This window comes from Triticum aestivum, chromosome 5A, assembly GCF_018294505.1.
Source record: "Triticum aestivum cultivar Chinese Spring chromosome 5A, IWGSC CS RefSeq v2.1, whole genome shotgun sequence".
NCBI lineage: Eukaryota > Viridiplantae > Streptophyta > Magnoliopsida > Poales > Poaceae > Triticum > Triticum aestivum.
This window is the reverse complement of record NC_057806.1, coordinates 549,343,185-549,360,008: the sequence shown is the minus strand read 5'-3', so window position 1 is coordinate 549,360,008 and position 16,824 is coordinate 549,343,185. Positions and strand designations below refer to the sequence as shown.

The following is a 16,824-nucleotide window of genomic DNA, read 5'->3' as shown; positions in this document are numbered from 1 at the left end:
AGAGCTTAATGGCTCCTTTGGTTTGCGGGGTTTATATGGAGGATTCATATAGGATTTTGAGCTTTAGAATATTTTCCTATGCATGACAGTGGTTTCATAGGAACGAAGGTATTTAGATGCCATTGGATTGTGTCCACGTTGACCTTATTCTTAAGAATTCTTAGCATTAGGTGAGACCTCATGGAAAAAATCTAAGGATTGGAGTGGAGAGGGCATTCTAATCCTTTACTTTACTATTCCTATGATTTGAAAATTCTATAAACCGAATGAGCCCCATGTTTATTGAGCATATTAGTATTGCAGACAGTCCAACACTTGAATACTAGGCATAACATGGACACGGAGTTTCTAATCCAGCTCGGATGAACAGTATTTGAAAAAATAGTAAAAAAAATATCTGTTTTCTGATGAATGTTTTACTTTTGTGCAAAATTTCGTGATGAAAAGACATTTGCGGAGGTCTGGGAAAACAAGATTAAAATCGCATCTCTTGTATATACCGATTTTTTTTGCATGGTGTATATACCAAACTTGAACACAAGGCATAACATGTCTCTTATATATACAACTTATATAATACAAGGGTGAGCTGCATTAAGGAGGGAGATTTGTGTATCATAAATGGCGCATAAAAAAGGCAGGTGAATCAAGTAAGCCGCATGCATAAGGTAGGTGGTTCAAGGACAAGCTAGGAGACCGTCACATAAGACAACAATTGGTCTTAAGAGTGCCTTTATAAATTGGCTCGTTTATGTTATCAATAGGTACTTGCTATCGTTGGGCTAGCTAAGCTATATTCACGCATGTGTTTGTGATCTGTTTGTTATATACTCGCTGAATGAGCAAGACTCGGTGCTATAGATGAGTAGGTGTTCAGTTCACATATAGACAATTGTTTGGGTGTGAATTAGGTTCTTTCCTTTCAGTTATTTGGACATACTGATTCATCACCGTAAGCTCTTTAATAAAGAATAGAAGTGCATCGAAGATCGAATTGAAAAAAAGCTTAGTTGCTGGAAGGGCAAACTAATGTCTAACAGATGTCGTTTAGTGTTAATCAACTTAGTACTTACTAGTATGCCGATGTTACTACTATCTTTCTTCGAGGTACCGAAAGGGATGCGGAAGAGACTTGATTTCTTTCCATCTCGATTCTTCTGGCAGTCAGATGAGGCCAAGAAGAAGTATCGTCGTGCACGATGGGATATTCTATGATGACCCAAAGACCAGGGGGTCTAGGTATTGAAAACCTAGAAATTAAGAATAAATGCCTTATGAGTAAATGGCTCTACAGGTTAGAGATGGAGCCGGAGGGTATATGGGCACAGATACTACACAATAAGTATCTACAATCAAAAACGCTGGCCCAGGTCACAGCGAGACCAACTGACTCACCATTCTAGAAGGGACTCATGCGGACAAAAGATTTGTGCTTTCGTGGGGTCAAATTCTTGGTTGGCAATGGGATGTGAACAAGATTTTGGGAGGATACGTGGTTAGGGGAGACGCCACTAGCCATACAATACCCCACCCTATATAATATTGTGCAACTTAAGGAGGATTACGTAGGCACGGTATTTCAATCGACTTCCTTGCATATTCAATTCAGACGTGCGTTAGTTGGGGAGCGATGGAATGCCTGGATGCACTTGGTTCGGAGATTGGTAGATGTTCAATTATCCGACCAACCAGATTCGATGAACTGGAAGTTAACTAGAAAAGGGGTGTTCACGGTGAAATCTTTTTACACGGATCTAATTAATTCTGGTCCAATCTCGAGATCGTTGCATATTTGGAAGGTTAAGGTTCCCTTGAGTATAAAATTTTTTATGTGGTTCATACACAAGCAAGAGTGATCCTCACCAAAGATAACTTAGTAAAGAGGCTATGGGTAGGTAGTTTCCGTTGTTGTTTTTGTGATCAAGATGAAACGATACAAAACTTGTTCATAGAATGCCCACTCATGAAATTGCTTTGGAGAACAATCCATATAGCTGTTAATATTACTCCTCCAATTAACATTACACTACTAGGGAAAAGCCTAGTAGTAGCGCGGATTTTAGGCATACCAGTAGCGCGGGTGGCAACGCTAATAATACGGTGCTACAGCTAAAGGTTAGCTGTAGCGTGGGCTTAACCGCGCTACTGTTATATCCACTTAGTAGTAGTGCTTCCTTGAAAGGGCGCTACTGGTAATTACTAGTAGCGCCTCTCGCAGCCCGCACTACTACTACTATTTCGTATTATATTTCTTTTTTATTTCATGTTGTATTCATACACATTTATACAAGTTTTCATATAGCAGCAATTTAGAGATTGTTTTTACATCACTGGGTGAAAAAACCGTGGACTAGTTTCAAGTGGATGGACATCCAGTTGAAACTAATCCGCGGTTCTTTCACCCAATGATATAATAAATATCATCATCATCATCATCATATCATTAACAACTTATCATCATAATACATCATTGTCATATAACACCATCTCATAATCATCATTTTCATCAATGAGACATCATATAGCAAGTTGGTCACTAGTCATAATCACAACTCCTCCTCCTCATCATCAACTCTAACACATTGTACCACATAATAACACATTGTACCTAGGACCTACTTCTCTCTCATACGACCTACTACCTTCTCTTAGGTAAAATAGCATAAAACAAGATAGGTCCTGACTCATTATGGAGAATGGAGATTATCCTGTCTCCAGTTCTTGCCTTTCGCACAACGTTGCTTTCAAGTACCTCCTTACGACTGTTCATACATTTTTTCTATTTTTTGATTTTCATGTCTTCACCGGTTTTAGAAATCTGATATGGACAGGTGTGATTCGTAGGATGACCTGGCAGTATGTTCAAAACATCAAGGCGACCATTCTGAAAAATCATATGAGGCACACAATCCTTCGGGATTTTCTGTTGAAAAACATAGTAATAACTTCATAGTTAACAATGTAGTTTAGTTTTAGAAAAATTTATGCAAAACATGCACGGATGTCGTAATAGTAAAAAATCTTACCATGACATCTCCATGGATGTTACCGTAGTTCAACATGTACACTAGTGGCAAGTATTGACCATAATGTGGAGGAGTTTGATAATAGATATTGCAGAACTCAAGATCAGTACAAAATGCGATCAGATAATTTTTCCCATGATAAGTTAATTCTGAATCATCGGTGTAGTAGGTTCTATCTACTATCTTCCGCATATTCTTTGAAGAATGAAAATAAGCTGTCAATTATTTTGAAATAAACAATATAAATTACTTAATAACTATGTCTGAGAAACTCACATAGCGGTAGAATTGGAAGCGTATCAACACGGACCCAAATGTCCATATTGTTGATGTCAGGATCACCAAGATCCATGGTGACAAGCATACCCTCATAAAAACCATACATCTTGCAAAGTGCTTCCCAATTTGTGCAACCAAAATGGGTTACGCTCTCAGAATTGTATAGATTTACTTCAAAATCCATACCATGATGGGTCCTTACGTGAATTTTCTTTGTTTCCATACTTTCATGATCTTCAAAATCCATCCTCTCCAAGACATAGCGTCTTGCATCGCATGGGATAAGCTAGTCGAATTGTAAAAGATGAAAATTACACGTTGAAATAGTCAAAATCGTGCTTAATTAAGAAAAAACAATTGTCGTCGTTGCGTACCGTTTCAACATCGAAGGTCTCCTGGAGCTTAACGCTGAAGCGCCGATCTTCGTCCAGGTGAGGCCTGTCGCACAAACCTTGGTCGTCGTTGCACCAGTCGCACTCCCCAGAAAGACTTCCGTCGTCCGATGACGACATTCTCTATGTTCATAATTCAAAGATTAAACTTGTACAATTAAATATATGTACTACAAAAACTAAATTAGATCATTATTATTCATCACGGCTTGACTATCGGTCTGTCGAGTCTTTTCTTGAAAACTCTCAGCTCACGTGGTGTATATATTCGACCCCACGATATTTCCTACATATTCTAGCACAAGTCATGCCAAAATTCACGGAAAAATCAGCATGACCTTTGCTAAAAAAGGACATATCGAGCGCCTGAAATTTGCCGGAATGGAAATTAATCAACACTCTGGCAATACATAGGCCACTTGGGAGGTGTAACCTGCAGAGATGACCGGCCACTTGAGCAAGCACATATCTTATTTGAGCAACACAAGATACACATGTTTTTTTTCTACATTATATGAGCATTCAAACTTGACGGTCATTGCATTTCAATGGTTGAAAATATGAACAAAAATATTTCAAAATATCTTATAGGACTCATATTGACAAGGAGATTTGGCTGGTCTCACCTCGAGGTCGGAGGGGGTCGGTGACGGGGACAACAGCGGGGATGATGGAGGGGCTCCTTGATTTCTGCAAAACAAAAACCCTATAAGCTATCAACTAATCAAATGCATACGCCTTGCATAGTAGGGTCCAATTTGAGCATTCAAAATAGGAGTACTTCTCCAATTTGAGCATTCAATAAGCAAAACCAAATCTTAAAATAAATAAGTATTCAAATTAGCATGCATTCAATAAACAAAACTAAATCATCTCTTGCGTCGTACATTGTCGAATAGTATCACTAATACATCTCGAATAGTATCATACGTATAACATCACTAATACAGCTAAAACCCTAGCGAACGATGGGTATCGGCGCGGGCGCTGGACACCCAGAGAAAAGGAACTATCACAGGATCATAGCTCCAGTGAGATCCCCGAAGAACCGGCAGGTATTGGAGAACCTGCCCTCCAATGCAACCATGTAGCGACGGACGTGCTCGTCCTCCTCACTGACACGGTGACGTACCATCTCCGTGGGGTCCTCAAACCTCCGCACCGTCACTGGCCCACGCGACCGCCACCAAAGAATGTTCTGGTCAACGACAGGCTGGCTCCTCACCAAGCTGCACCCCCCGAAAGGTAGCACCTCCGAGTACCAGCCCAGAGGAGCCCAGTCCCTGACATGCCCCCTTTGATCAAGCAGGTGTTCTCCGCCGAGTCGACACGAGGATGCGGGATAGGCATCGTCGACATCGATGCAGGAATAATTGCTTTAACTAAAAAAATAACAACAAATGTGACATGTTCAAAATATGGCATGTCCACTTCAAAACAAATCAACCTAGAATACTGTTAAATACACCTAAAAATAAACTAGTTCTATTAATTTTCTTACTAAAAATAGAAGAGTTCTATAGTAAAATTTTAATTAGATCATCAAATCTCATATACCTAAATTTTCTTACTAAAAATAAACTAGTTCTATTAATTCAACTAAACACTTACTATGAATAAAAGTAAACTAGTTCTTACTAAAAATAAACTAGTTCAACTAGTTCTATTAATTTTCTTACTAAAAATAAACTAGTTCTATTAATTCAACTAGTTCTTACTAAAAATAAACTAGTTCAACTAGTTCTATTAATTTTCTTACTAATTCTATTAAACACTTACTAAAAACAGTAAAAAAAACTAATTAAGCATCTAAAATTACTATCCTATTAGATGAACCCTACGTAGGTACTTAAGCATCTACAACTACTTAAGCACCCATTGATGAACCCTAGGAAGTTGTCCTAAAAAGTAATTAAGCATCTACAACTACTGCCCTAATTAGCATCTAATTTTATGGACCATAACTAATTTGATGAACTCTAAAATTTGATGAACCCTAGGAACCCTAGCTAGGCAGAGGTAGGGGAGGAGGAGGAGGTGTAGGCACGCTCACCTCGGGCTCCGGCGGAGTTAGGAAGTGGCCGAGGGAGGGTCAGGCCGCGTCGAGGTCGGGGTCGGGGCTCGGCCGCACGGCGGAGGGCGGTGTCGAGGTCGGGGTCGGGGGCGGCGTCGAGGTCGAGGTCGGGGGCGGCGTCGAGGTCGAAGTCGGGGGCGACGTCGAGGGCGGGCGGAGGGCGACGGGAGAGCGCGCGGCGGCCGACGGCGATGCAGGGAGACGACGGTGGCGACAGCAAACGAGTTGGATTTGGGGAAAGTGGCCATGGGGAAGAAGAACCGCGCGGTTAAGTCAAAAATAGCAGTAGCGTGGTCCAGGAAAAGCGCTACTGCTACATTAGCTATAGCTAACTTAGCTATAGCGCTGGGCAACTAAACGCGCTACTGCTAAGTAGCTATAGCGCCTGTCCTGAAAGCACGCTGCTGCTACGCCTTTCTCCTTTATTTTTATTTTTCATTTATTTTCTTTCATATTTTCTTTTTTCCTTCCCCTTTTTTTATTTCTTTCATTTTCATTTACTTTTCTATATGCTTTTCATTTTATTTTCCTTTCGTTAGCAGTAGTGCTTTCTGCGTAAAACACGCTGCTACAACAACTTTAGCAGTAGCGTGCATTTCTTAAGCTTGCTACTATTATTGGTAGCCTGGCGAGAACAGTAGGAGAATTGTAGTTGTAGTGCTTCTTCTCTGAGACGCGCTACTGCTATAAACTTAGCTGCAACGCGTTTGTTTGTCACGCGCTAGTGGTAAGTAGTAGTAGCGCTTCTTTTTGACCCGCGCTACTGGTAAGATTCTGTGTATAAAGTTTTCCCTAGTAGTGTTGAATCGTTATTTGGGACATGGTTAGCTGGGGTTGATCATACAACTGCGGCTCGTATTCGGATTGGAATATGTGCGCTTATATGGGCTATATGGAATTGCAGAAATGATATGATTTTTAATAGACAATTACTCACTCCTATGGACTCCATGGAGCCTTTGGTTACTGGGTGCAACCAGTGAGAGATGGTAGCACGGGCTATATTCAACTGGTTCGGATGACGGTCGGATAACAGGATAGGAGTCTAGGGAGCCTGTCCTTTACATTGTCATACCGGTTGTGATTTTGAGCATACACCTTTTTTTTTACTTTTTGCTCCACTTGCGAGCTATAATACTTTTATGACTTTGTGATACTTTGAGACCTTCTAATAAGATGGCTGCATGGCATCGTTCCGATGCAGAGGCCGGGGGCAAGCCTCCTTTTCCAAAAAAAAGGTGTTCAGTACACCACTGCACTGTGTGGGATTGGGAGGTGACAAATATGTGGACATGGATACAGATTTTTGTTAATGGTACATCCGATGGATATGGCATCGGAAATATTTGGAAAATGTGGATTATTCGGTATTATTTATGGATTTTCAATGGTTATTAATTCCGATCATTCGATAAAATTAACCCAACCAATCATGCAGCTACCAATCAGTCATGAGTTCATGACAAGTTGACAAGGGACAGAGCCATGAACTCGGAACATGCAATGCTGCAAGAGTGCAGGGGGCAAGCAATGTGATGTTGATTTGATTTCTCTGGGGCCATGCCATCAGTTTGCCAGTTGTTGGAGACTATCGGTACTAGCAGTGTAGTCTTGGGTGCTTGGACATTACAAATTGCTGCCATACTGACATGTTTCAAGTTATTCAGGGTGCAAGTATGACCAAGGACCACCTGGAAGTGGGTCCCGTTTCTGTTTACATTGTCATTGCACGACGAGATACCGATTGATCATTTGGGTGGTAATGAACTAATTATATCCTAAATTACTAATGACTAGAGGTATAGAGAGTGGACCCTGAGATGGAGACAAACTAGAGTCAAACTTGCAATTGTTCATGCTCCTAACAATTACTAATGATACCCTACATTACTAATGGCTGACATGCAATTGTTCATGCTCCTAACAATCTAGCACATGATCTGCTTGATCTTCGGCATCTTACATTCTATCTCTTGGATACAAGAGTACATAACTAGAGTCAAACTTGTTGTGAAGTAGCCAGCTTTATTTGTTTCCTGTGAAAGTGGCATATCACATTTTCAAGCTGAAGCAGACGTCTCATGTGTGTTATGTTGACTGCTCGGTTCCGATGCTTGTATTATATTTGAAATGTGATCTTTCCAGTTTTATTTGATTTTTCTTGGACATGACCATACCAAAAAATAAGAATGATTCAGAAGGGGAATTAGTTCCCTGTGGACATATGCATGTATTAATTCCTGGGACACATGCATATTCATTTTTTTTTACATTAAGCTTTTTATTACAGCTATATAGAATCATAGTACAATTTGTGGCTGAAACTTATGAGGTGATGGAGCAGCTTTCTGTAGTGCATGAATCTATTTGTAGATGATCGAAGGCTGAAGGCTGGGATAAGTGCGTGCACCTGCCTGTCTCTGCAGCAAGCTGGCTTGAAAGGACATGAGCAAGCAGTATGCAATGCTTGCTGCCAGTGCCAACAGTCTGTCTGTCGGTGTAGCATGCTGTGTTATCTTGGCTTTACACTTGCAGTTAGCATTATGGAAACACACTCTGTTTTGATCTCTGACAAGACCACACTGTCATCTTGGCTTTACACTTGCAGTTAGCATTGCATGTTCTGTCTGTCCCTTTCCTCTATTTTTCAGTCATGCGGCCCTGCGTTTAGTACACCAAAGAAGTACGTATATACTTCTCTTTGCCAAATTACAATGCATATAAAATTGGGTCAAAGTCAAACTTTGTAAAATTTAATCAAGTTTATAGGAAAAAATATGACCATTTACAATACCAAATACATGCCATATGAAAATATATTCCTTGATGATCAGGTGTCTGGACCGACCACTTAAGAGATTCTCTTGTAAAGATTGATGGAAGCGTCTCAACCCCCGAACAGGGAGCCCGCAGGTATATATATTGATGTATGCATGAGATACAAGACATCCGGTTAGAGATGTAACCGGACAGGAGTATTACAGAGAGAGAGAGATCGAGATAGAGCCCAACAGGTTTAAACTAGAAGAAAATACTATCCCTAGCTATGTATATGTGCCACGCAAGTCACCTATTGATGCAATCAATATGTATCGTTTAACACCCTTCCTAAATTTGAACTTCTCAATTTTAGATTACGCTTGAACTCAAATGATCTTGTAGTCAAGGCCTTCGTAAACCCATCTGCAACTTGGTCTTTTGAGTGAACAAATCGAATTTCCAACTCTTTATTAGCAACTCTTGCCCTCACAAAATGATAATCAATCTTAATATGTTTGGTTCTTGCATGAAAGACAGGATTGGCAGACAATTATGTAGCACCAAGATTATCACACCAAATGCATGGAGTTTGGGTATGAAATATTCCAAGTTCCTTAAGCATAGACTTTACCCAGATGATCTCTGCTATTGCATTGGCCAGTGCTTTATACTCTGCCTCGGTGCTGGATCTGGAAACAGTAGCTTGTTTCTTTGCACACCATGAGATCAAATTAGGACCAAAGAAAACCGCAAAACCACCAGTTGATCTTATGTCATCTAAGCAACCGGCCCAATCAGAATCAGAAAACGCACTAACAAGAGTAGATGATGACTTGCTAAAAGTGAGTCCAACACTCAAAGTATTTCTCACATATCTCAGTATATGTTTCGCTGCAGTCCAGTGTGCAGTAGTTGGTGCATGAAGATACTGACAAACCTTGTTTATTGCAAAGGAAATATCTGGCCTAGTAAGAGTCAAGTATTGAAGCGCACCAACCAAGCTTCTATATTTGGAGGCATCCTCTTGACTCAAAGGCTCTCCTTCAGCAAGAGAAAGTTTCTCAGAACTGGACAATGGTGTTGGAGAAGGTTTGTAACCCTGTAATCCAACTCTGCTCAAAAGATCAGTTGCATATTTCTCTTGAGAAAGATGAAGACAAGCTTCCTTATTTTTCTTGACCTCAACACCCAAAAAATAGTGCAAATCACCTAGATCTTTGAGAGCAAATACTGAGTTTAAATCTGACAAGAGAGCTTTCACTGCTTCATCTGACGAGCTTGTAACAATAATGTCATCCACATAGATCAGCACAAAAATGGAAGTATTTGACTTATTGTAAATAAACAGTGATGTATCAGACTTAGAGGGAAGAAAACCAAGCTGTTGCAACTTTGTACTCAATCGAGAATACCACGCTCTAGGAGCCTGTTTTAGTCAATAGAGAGACCTGTCAAGTCTGCAAACATAAGATGGTTTACTTTTATCTTCAAACCCAGGAGGTTGCTTCATATATACTTCCTCTTCTAGAACACCATGAAGAAACGTGTTCTGCACATCTAGTTGTCTGAGACTCCATCCTCTTGATACAGCAATAGACAACACAAGACGGATAGTGGCAGCCTTGACAACTGGACTAAAAGTATCCTCATAATTAATGCCATATCGCTGTTTGAAACCTTTAGCAACAAGCCTAGATTTATATCGATCTATTGTCCCATCAGACTTTCTTTTTATCCTAAACACCCACTTGCAGTCAATCACATTTTTACCTGGACGTGACAGAACCAAATGCCTTGTGTTATTTCTCCGAAGAGCCTGAAACTCGACATCCATAGATTTCTTCCAGTCTGGATCATCAAGAGCCTCTTGATAGGTGTGTGGTTCTCCTGTGGAAGCAGCTAAGCCAAATTTAATCTTATAATTTGTAGGTTGAATAACACCTGCTCGAAGATGTGTAAGTGGTGGTGTAGGATCCTGTGTATGCATAGAGGATCTAGGCGTTGGAGAGTCAGCAGAGCCAGCGGCAGATGCACCGACAAGCTCCTGGATCGATCCATCCAATCCCGAGGAGGCGGCTGGGCTATCCACGCCTGCTGGATCTTCTGCGGTCGAGCAAACGGCAGGGGACGACGAAGCTGTGACAGAAGATCCAGGTGCAGTCGGCGCATCCGTCGCGGATCGGGAGCCAGACGCAGTCACCCGCCTGATGTAGACGTGGGGGTCCGACGCGAACCGCGCTGTCGGCTGGGCCCCCAGAGCTGATTGGTGCGGGGCGTCCACAAGGGACGACACAACCGCAGACCGCCGCGTGGCGACACGGGACGGGGGCGAAGCGGGCGTGCGCATGGGGCTAGCCGCTGCCTGACGAGGCGCTGATCCTGAAGCCGATCCAGTCGGCCCTGACGCAGTTAGGGACACAGATCCCGAGGGAGACCGCACCAAATTTTCTGTGGCAGCCACAGAACGCATAGGTGCACCATTTTCTTCAAAAGTGGCATCGTTTTGACATGCATTTTCGGCACTGTTTGTTCCTGTAGCAACAACCTCAGATAAAAGGTTAGAAGAGTTAGTCAATATTGGATCAATACAATCATCATTTCCCACACAAGCAACTCCAGATAAATTTGGAGGAAGGATAAGAATCTCTTTTCGAAGTAGAGCATCAGCATTGGGGTTTAGTTTGGGAAAGGGAAACTATGTTTCGTCAAACACGACATCATGAGAGATATACACACGACCAGAAGAAACATCAAGGCACTTGACACCCTTGTGTTGAGCAGCCAAGGAATACACATTGTTGAGACCGAAATATGAGTTTGCGAGTGGTGTAAGGACGAAGATTCGGCCAACAAGCACACCCAAAAATACGAAGAGTAGAATAATCAGGTATGACATGTAGAAGGCGTTCAGTGGGAGTTTCATTAGCTATTATGCGACTAGGCCACATATTGATAAGATGAACAGTGGTAAGAAAAGCTTCGTCCCAAAATTTTAAGGGCATGGAGGCCGCAGCTAGAAGAGCTAGACCTACTTCAACAAGGTGTCTATGCTTACGTTCTGCGGAACCGTTTTGTTGATGAGCATGGGGACAAGTCACATGATAAGATATGCCAATCTTTTGAAAAAACGAATTTAGGTTTTCATACTCACCACCCCAGTCTGATTGCATGGCAATGATTTTGCTATCAAACTTACGTTCAACAAGGGCTTGAAAGTTGTGAAAGACTTGGAACACATCAGAACGTTTTTAAGAAGATAGATCCAAGTGTATTTGCTGTAGTCATCAACAAAATTTACATAGTAGATTGTCTACCAACAGAAGTGGGTGCTGGACCCCAAACATCAGAAAAAATAAGTAGCAAAGGCTTGGTAGACACACTGGTAGAAATAGAATAAGGTAACTGATGACTTTTTGCTTTTTGACATGAATCGCAAATAGTTTCTGTATCTCTCTCACCAACAACTGGGAGTTTATTTTTCCTAAGAATTTGATGAACAGTGGCAAACAAGGGATGACCTAAACGACTATGCCACCTTTCAGCAAAAAGCTTGATGGCACCATACACTTGTTTATTGAATTTGCAGCATTGAGGAAGCAATGAATAGAGCCCTTGCACACAGGTACCCCTATGGAGAACTCTCTTTGTGACCTGGTCCTTGATCAAAAAGAAATAGGGGTGAAACTCTAGAAAGACATTATTATCAAGAGCAATGCAATGAACGGAAATAAGTATTTTAGAAGCATTGGGAACATGCAAGATATCGTTTATGACAAGGTCTTTATGTGAGGTTTTGATAATTGATTGACCAACATGACTAATCTTTATACCTGTCCCATTGGATGCGGTGTAGACTTGATCATGACCACGGTACTATTCATGCATTGTCACCTTTTCCAGCTCTCCAGTGATGTGTTTTTGGGCGCCCGTGTCGAGGTACCAATTTGTGTCAACGCCATATGAAGTATCAGCAGCTGCTGCAACCTTTTTTCTTTGGGATGTATCATCGGAATAGCGCCAATCACAATCTTTAGCAATATGGTTAGTCTTTTTGCAGATTTGACACTTGCCTTCATAACCTTCATAGCCCTGAAAATTGTTGCGCCCTCCGTTGTTGTTGTTGAAGGAGCGCCTAGGATTGTAGCCACCTCCGAAGTTGCCCTGCTGGGAATATCCACCGCCACCACCGCTGTGATGGCCACCACCGACGCTATTTTGATGATAGCCACCACTACCACCATTATAGCAGCCGCCACCAGAGTCATGATAGCCGTTGTTCGAGTTGTTTTTGTTGTAGTTGTTCCCGCCGCCGCTGCGAGATCCGCCGCTGCCATTGCCTTTATGCTGGCCACGAAACCCCTTGCCGGGTCCCTGGCGGCTGCGAGAAGCGCTGTTGGCCGGCGACTTGAAGCTGCCTACGCCAGTCCCATGGAACATCTCGACTCTCTGATCGAAGTTTTCCACCATGGAGAAGAGCTGCTCGATGGAGATCGGATCAGTACAAATGTCCAATGCGGAGATGATGAGATGATACTCCATATCGAGCCCCGCAATGATGAAAGCCACCAGCTCGTCTTCCCCGATCAGTTTTCCTGCCACTGCAAGTTCATCAGAGAGAGCTCTCGCATATTACCGAAGTAGGTTGCAGCCAGCAGTGTGCCCTTCTGGGCGTTGGTGAGGGAGGCCCTAATGTTATTGACGCGCGAGAGAGAGACTGCAGAGAACATCTTGCTTAGGGCTGTCCATATTGCATATGAAGTTTCCATCGAGGCCACCTGAACAAGCACTTCTTTGGAGAGGTTACGAAGAAGGTAGGCGACGATTTGCTGATCCTGGATGAGCCAGGGAGGGTAGGCAGGGTTTGAAACGAACTGATCCTTGCCCTCTTTGTCCTTGGTGGTGATGGTTTTGGGAGGCTCCTCTATAGTCTGATCTATGTAGCCATACAAGCCGGCGCCCATTATCTGGGATCGTGCTTGAGCTCGCCAGAGGACGTAGTTCGTCCTGGTGAGAGGCTCGGAGGTGTTGTAGTTGAGGCTGGAGGTAATGGTGGCGGTGGAGGTTGACATGGCTGCGGGTTGATGGGTAGGGGATCAACGAGGAAGAACTAGGCGTTGTAGGTTGTTGCGTGGGGAATCGATGGAGAGGAACTAGATGTGGTGGAAGGGCCTGCTCTGTATACCATGTAAAGATTGATGGAAGCGTCTCAACCCCCGAACAGGGAGCCCGCAGGTATATATATTGATGTATGCGTGAGATACAAGACATCCGGTTAGAGATGTAACCGGAGAGGAGTATTACAGAGAGGGAGATCGAGATTACAGAGAGAGAGATCGAGATAGAGTCCAACAGGTTTAAACTAGAAGAAAATACTATCCCTAGCTATGTATATGTGCCACGCAAGTCACCTATTGATGCACTCAATATGTATCGTTTAACATCTCTCACTTAACAACAATCATGAGATACTTGTAATCTTGTACTCCCTCCCTCCGTCCGGAAATACTTGTCGGAGAAATGGATGTATCAAGGTGTTGAAGAGATTTTTTTTATCTTCTTGTTGCATGAGCAACTCACGCACTAAATATCTCCATCTCAGCAGGGGCCACTCTATGGAGTATTTCATTCGTAAAGATATGATTAATCAAGCACCCAAAATGATTAGTTTGTATCACAAACAGAAATGGACCCAGTTTACTCACGGTCTCCATGTGCTTCTTATATTTGACATTAGAACAAATCCAGCATGGCAGCACGCTATGATACCCAACCACACCGTACCACAAGTCTAGAATGCTAGTTCTGCCCAACAAGTGGCAAACCGATAGCCCCAGACAAAACAAATCAAGATCACATTTCATTTGGTAAGACATGATTCATCAAGCACCCAAATGATTATTTTGTATCACAAACAGAAATGGTGCCAATTTACCGACGGTCTCCATGTGCTTCTTATATTTGCCACTAAAACAGATAAGTATGGCAGCACACTATGATGTCCAACAAGTGGCAAACCGATGGCCCCAGACAAATCAAATCAAGATCACATTGCACTCTTGCAGTTAGCATTGCATGTTCTGAGCTCATGGCCATGTCCCTTGCCAACCTGTCAGGATAGATGCTGCACCTAAACTGCATTGTTCTCTTCTCTTTCTCCCTCACCCCTATAAATCCATCAGATTAGCACCACCACCAGCACATCAGCTCATTCAGAAACCAAAGCAACATTACCACACCTAGCCAAGAAAGAAATACGAGGAGGAAAAGAAACATGGTTAGTGCCAAGAGACTTGCTCAGATGGCAAAGAAGTGGCAGAGGATGGCGGCCATGGGGAGGAAGAGGCTCACCCGAACCACGACAGCGGTGAAAGGAGCAGCCAATGGCGAGTGCTGCGCGACGTCGCCATGGGTGGCGATGAAGGGCCACTGCATGGTGTACACCATAGATGGGGCACGGTTCGAGGTGCCGCTGGCATACCTCGGCACGTCGATCTTAAGCGAGCTCCTGACGATGTCCCACGAAGAGTTCGGCTTTGCAGGCGGCGATGACGGGAGGATCGTGCTGCCCTGTGATGCCACGGTCATGGAGTACGCCATGTGCTTGCTCCGGAGAGATGCCTCCACGGAAGTCGTGAAGGCATTCATGAGCTCCGTCGTGAGGCCGTGCAGCTTTGAAGGCAGTGTGGTGGGCTTACGGCTTAACCAGCAAGTAGCAGTTTGTTAGCTTCTGAAGAATGGCATGCAGCTGTAGAGGAGCTAGATTTAGCCCTACTCTGTTCATTGCGTGATGTTAATATACAGTAGCAAGTTCTGGATTGGACAAGGAAATTTATGAAGATTACCTGAATTTTGTGACATGGTGAACTTTTGGTAACTCCAATAGAAGTACCATGGGTATATAGATGAGAAATTAAGAAGACATACCTAGTTGGCAAGAGGTACCAAATGTGCATCATTTCTTCTGTCTCTGATTTGGCAGTCCAAACTGATAGCATTTTTCCTAGCTGAAGTTGCACTATAGGTCCAGCTTTGAAGGCAGTGTGGTGGGCGTAAGGCTTTACCAGCAAGTAGTTGCTTGTTAGCTTCTGAACAACAGCTGCCGTAGTGTTCAGCTTTAGCCCTGTTCTGCTTGTTGCGTAATGTGAATATACAGTGGCAAGTGGTTCAAAGTGGAATTTATTCGTATTGCATTGCAGTGGAATTTAACTGAAGAGAATGAAATCAAAACAAGTATACATGTTCAGTCCTAAACTAATGCTTATAGGTACATATGGTATATACTCGCAACGAGCAGATGAGCGCAATCCAAGCAAGCAACAATTGAACACATTAAAAATTTCGAGAGCGAGGAAAATGGCGCTTGAGTTTACTTGGGTGACGGTTTGTGTCTAACCATGGGTACTCGCAATTGTGGACTAACTTCCGGCTCTACTTCCTCCAGCTGAAATCAGACAACTGTCATATATCTCTTTCTGGAAACACAAAACATTGTTATCTTGGCCTTACACTTTTTTTTTTTGAAAAGGGGGATTCTCCGACCTCTGCATCAGAAAGATGCATACGGCCATCTTATTAACCAAATAAAGTAGTGCCAACATGGTTTCAAAGGTCTCCAAAAGTAATAAAAAAGCACAGAAAGCTCACACAGAGCCAATAAGGACTAGAAACACCAACTAGCCAAGAAAAAATGCCACAACCGGCTGGCTAAAACTAGATAGGGAAACTAATTGCCTATCCTATTACATGACCGCCATCCAAACCGGTTGAAGATATCTCGAGCTACCATCTCCCAGCAGAAAAACCCAGTAACCAAATGCTCCCTGGCCTCCGTCTGGGTGAGTAGCGACCACGAACGGATCAGAGCCGTAGTTCGGAATATGACCTGCAAAAAATGTATACATGATATTCTGTTAAAAACCAAATCATTTCTGCAAGTCCAGATAGTCCACAGCAAAGCACAAACTCCAACCCGAACATGTCTCGCTAAGTCAGGCTCAATCCCATTAAGCCATGTCCCAAATAAAGCATTAACAGAATTCGGTGGATTGATATTAAAAGCAATGTGGACCGTCTGCCAAAGTACCTTGGCCAACGGGCAATCAAAAAAGAGGTGTTTAATAGTCTCATCCCGATCGCAGAAACTACACCTAGTAGGTCCTGTCCAATTACGCTTTATCAAGTTGTCCTTAGTTAAAATAACTTGTTTATGGACAAACCACATAAACACTTTTATTTTCAAAGAAACTTTGACATCCCAAACATGCTTGAACGTAGGAATGGAGTTCGAATTAAT

General features: G+C 42.6%; 1 protein-coding gene across 1 annotated transcript; it reads left to right on the top strand.

The window, feature by feature from the left end:
* The first annotated feature begins 14,740 nt into the window (after positions 1 to 14,740).
* On the top strand, positions 14,741 to 15,458 carry LOC123107616 (auxin-responsive protein SAUR36-like). The gene has a single exon (XM_044529584.1). The coding sequence runs from the start codon at positions 14,803 to 14,805 to the stop codon at positions 15,253 to 15,255; it is 453 nt and encodes a 150-aa protein (XP_044385519.1). The 5' UTR covers positions 14,741 to 14,802; the 3' UTR covers positions 15,256 to 15,458.
* Positions 15,459 to 16,824: the final 1,366 nt, after the last annotated feature.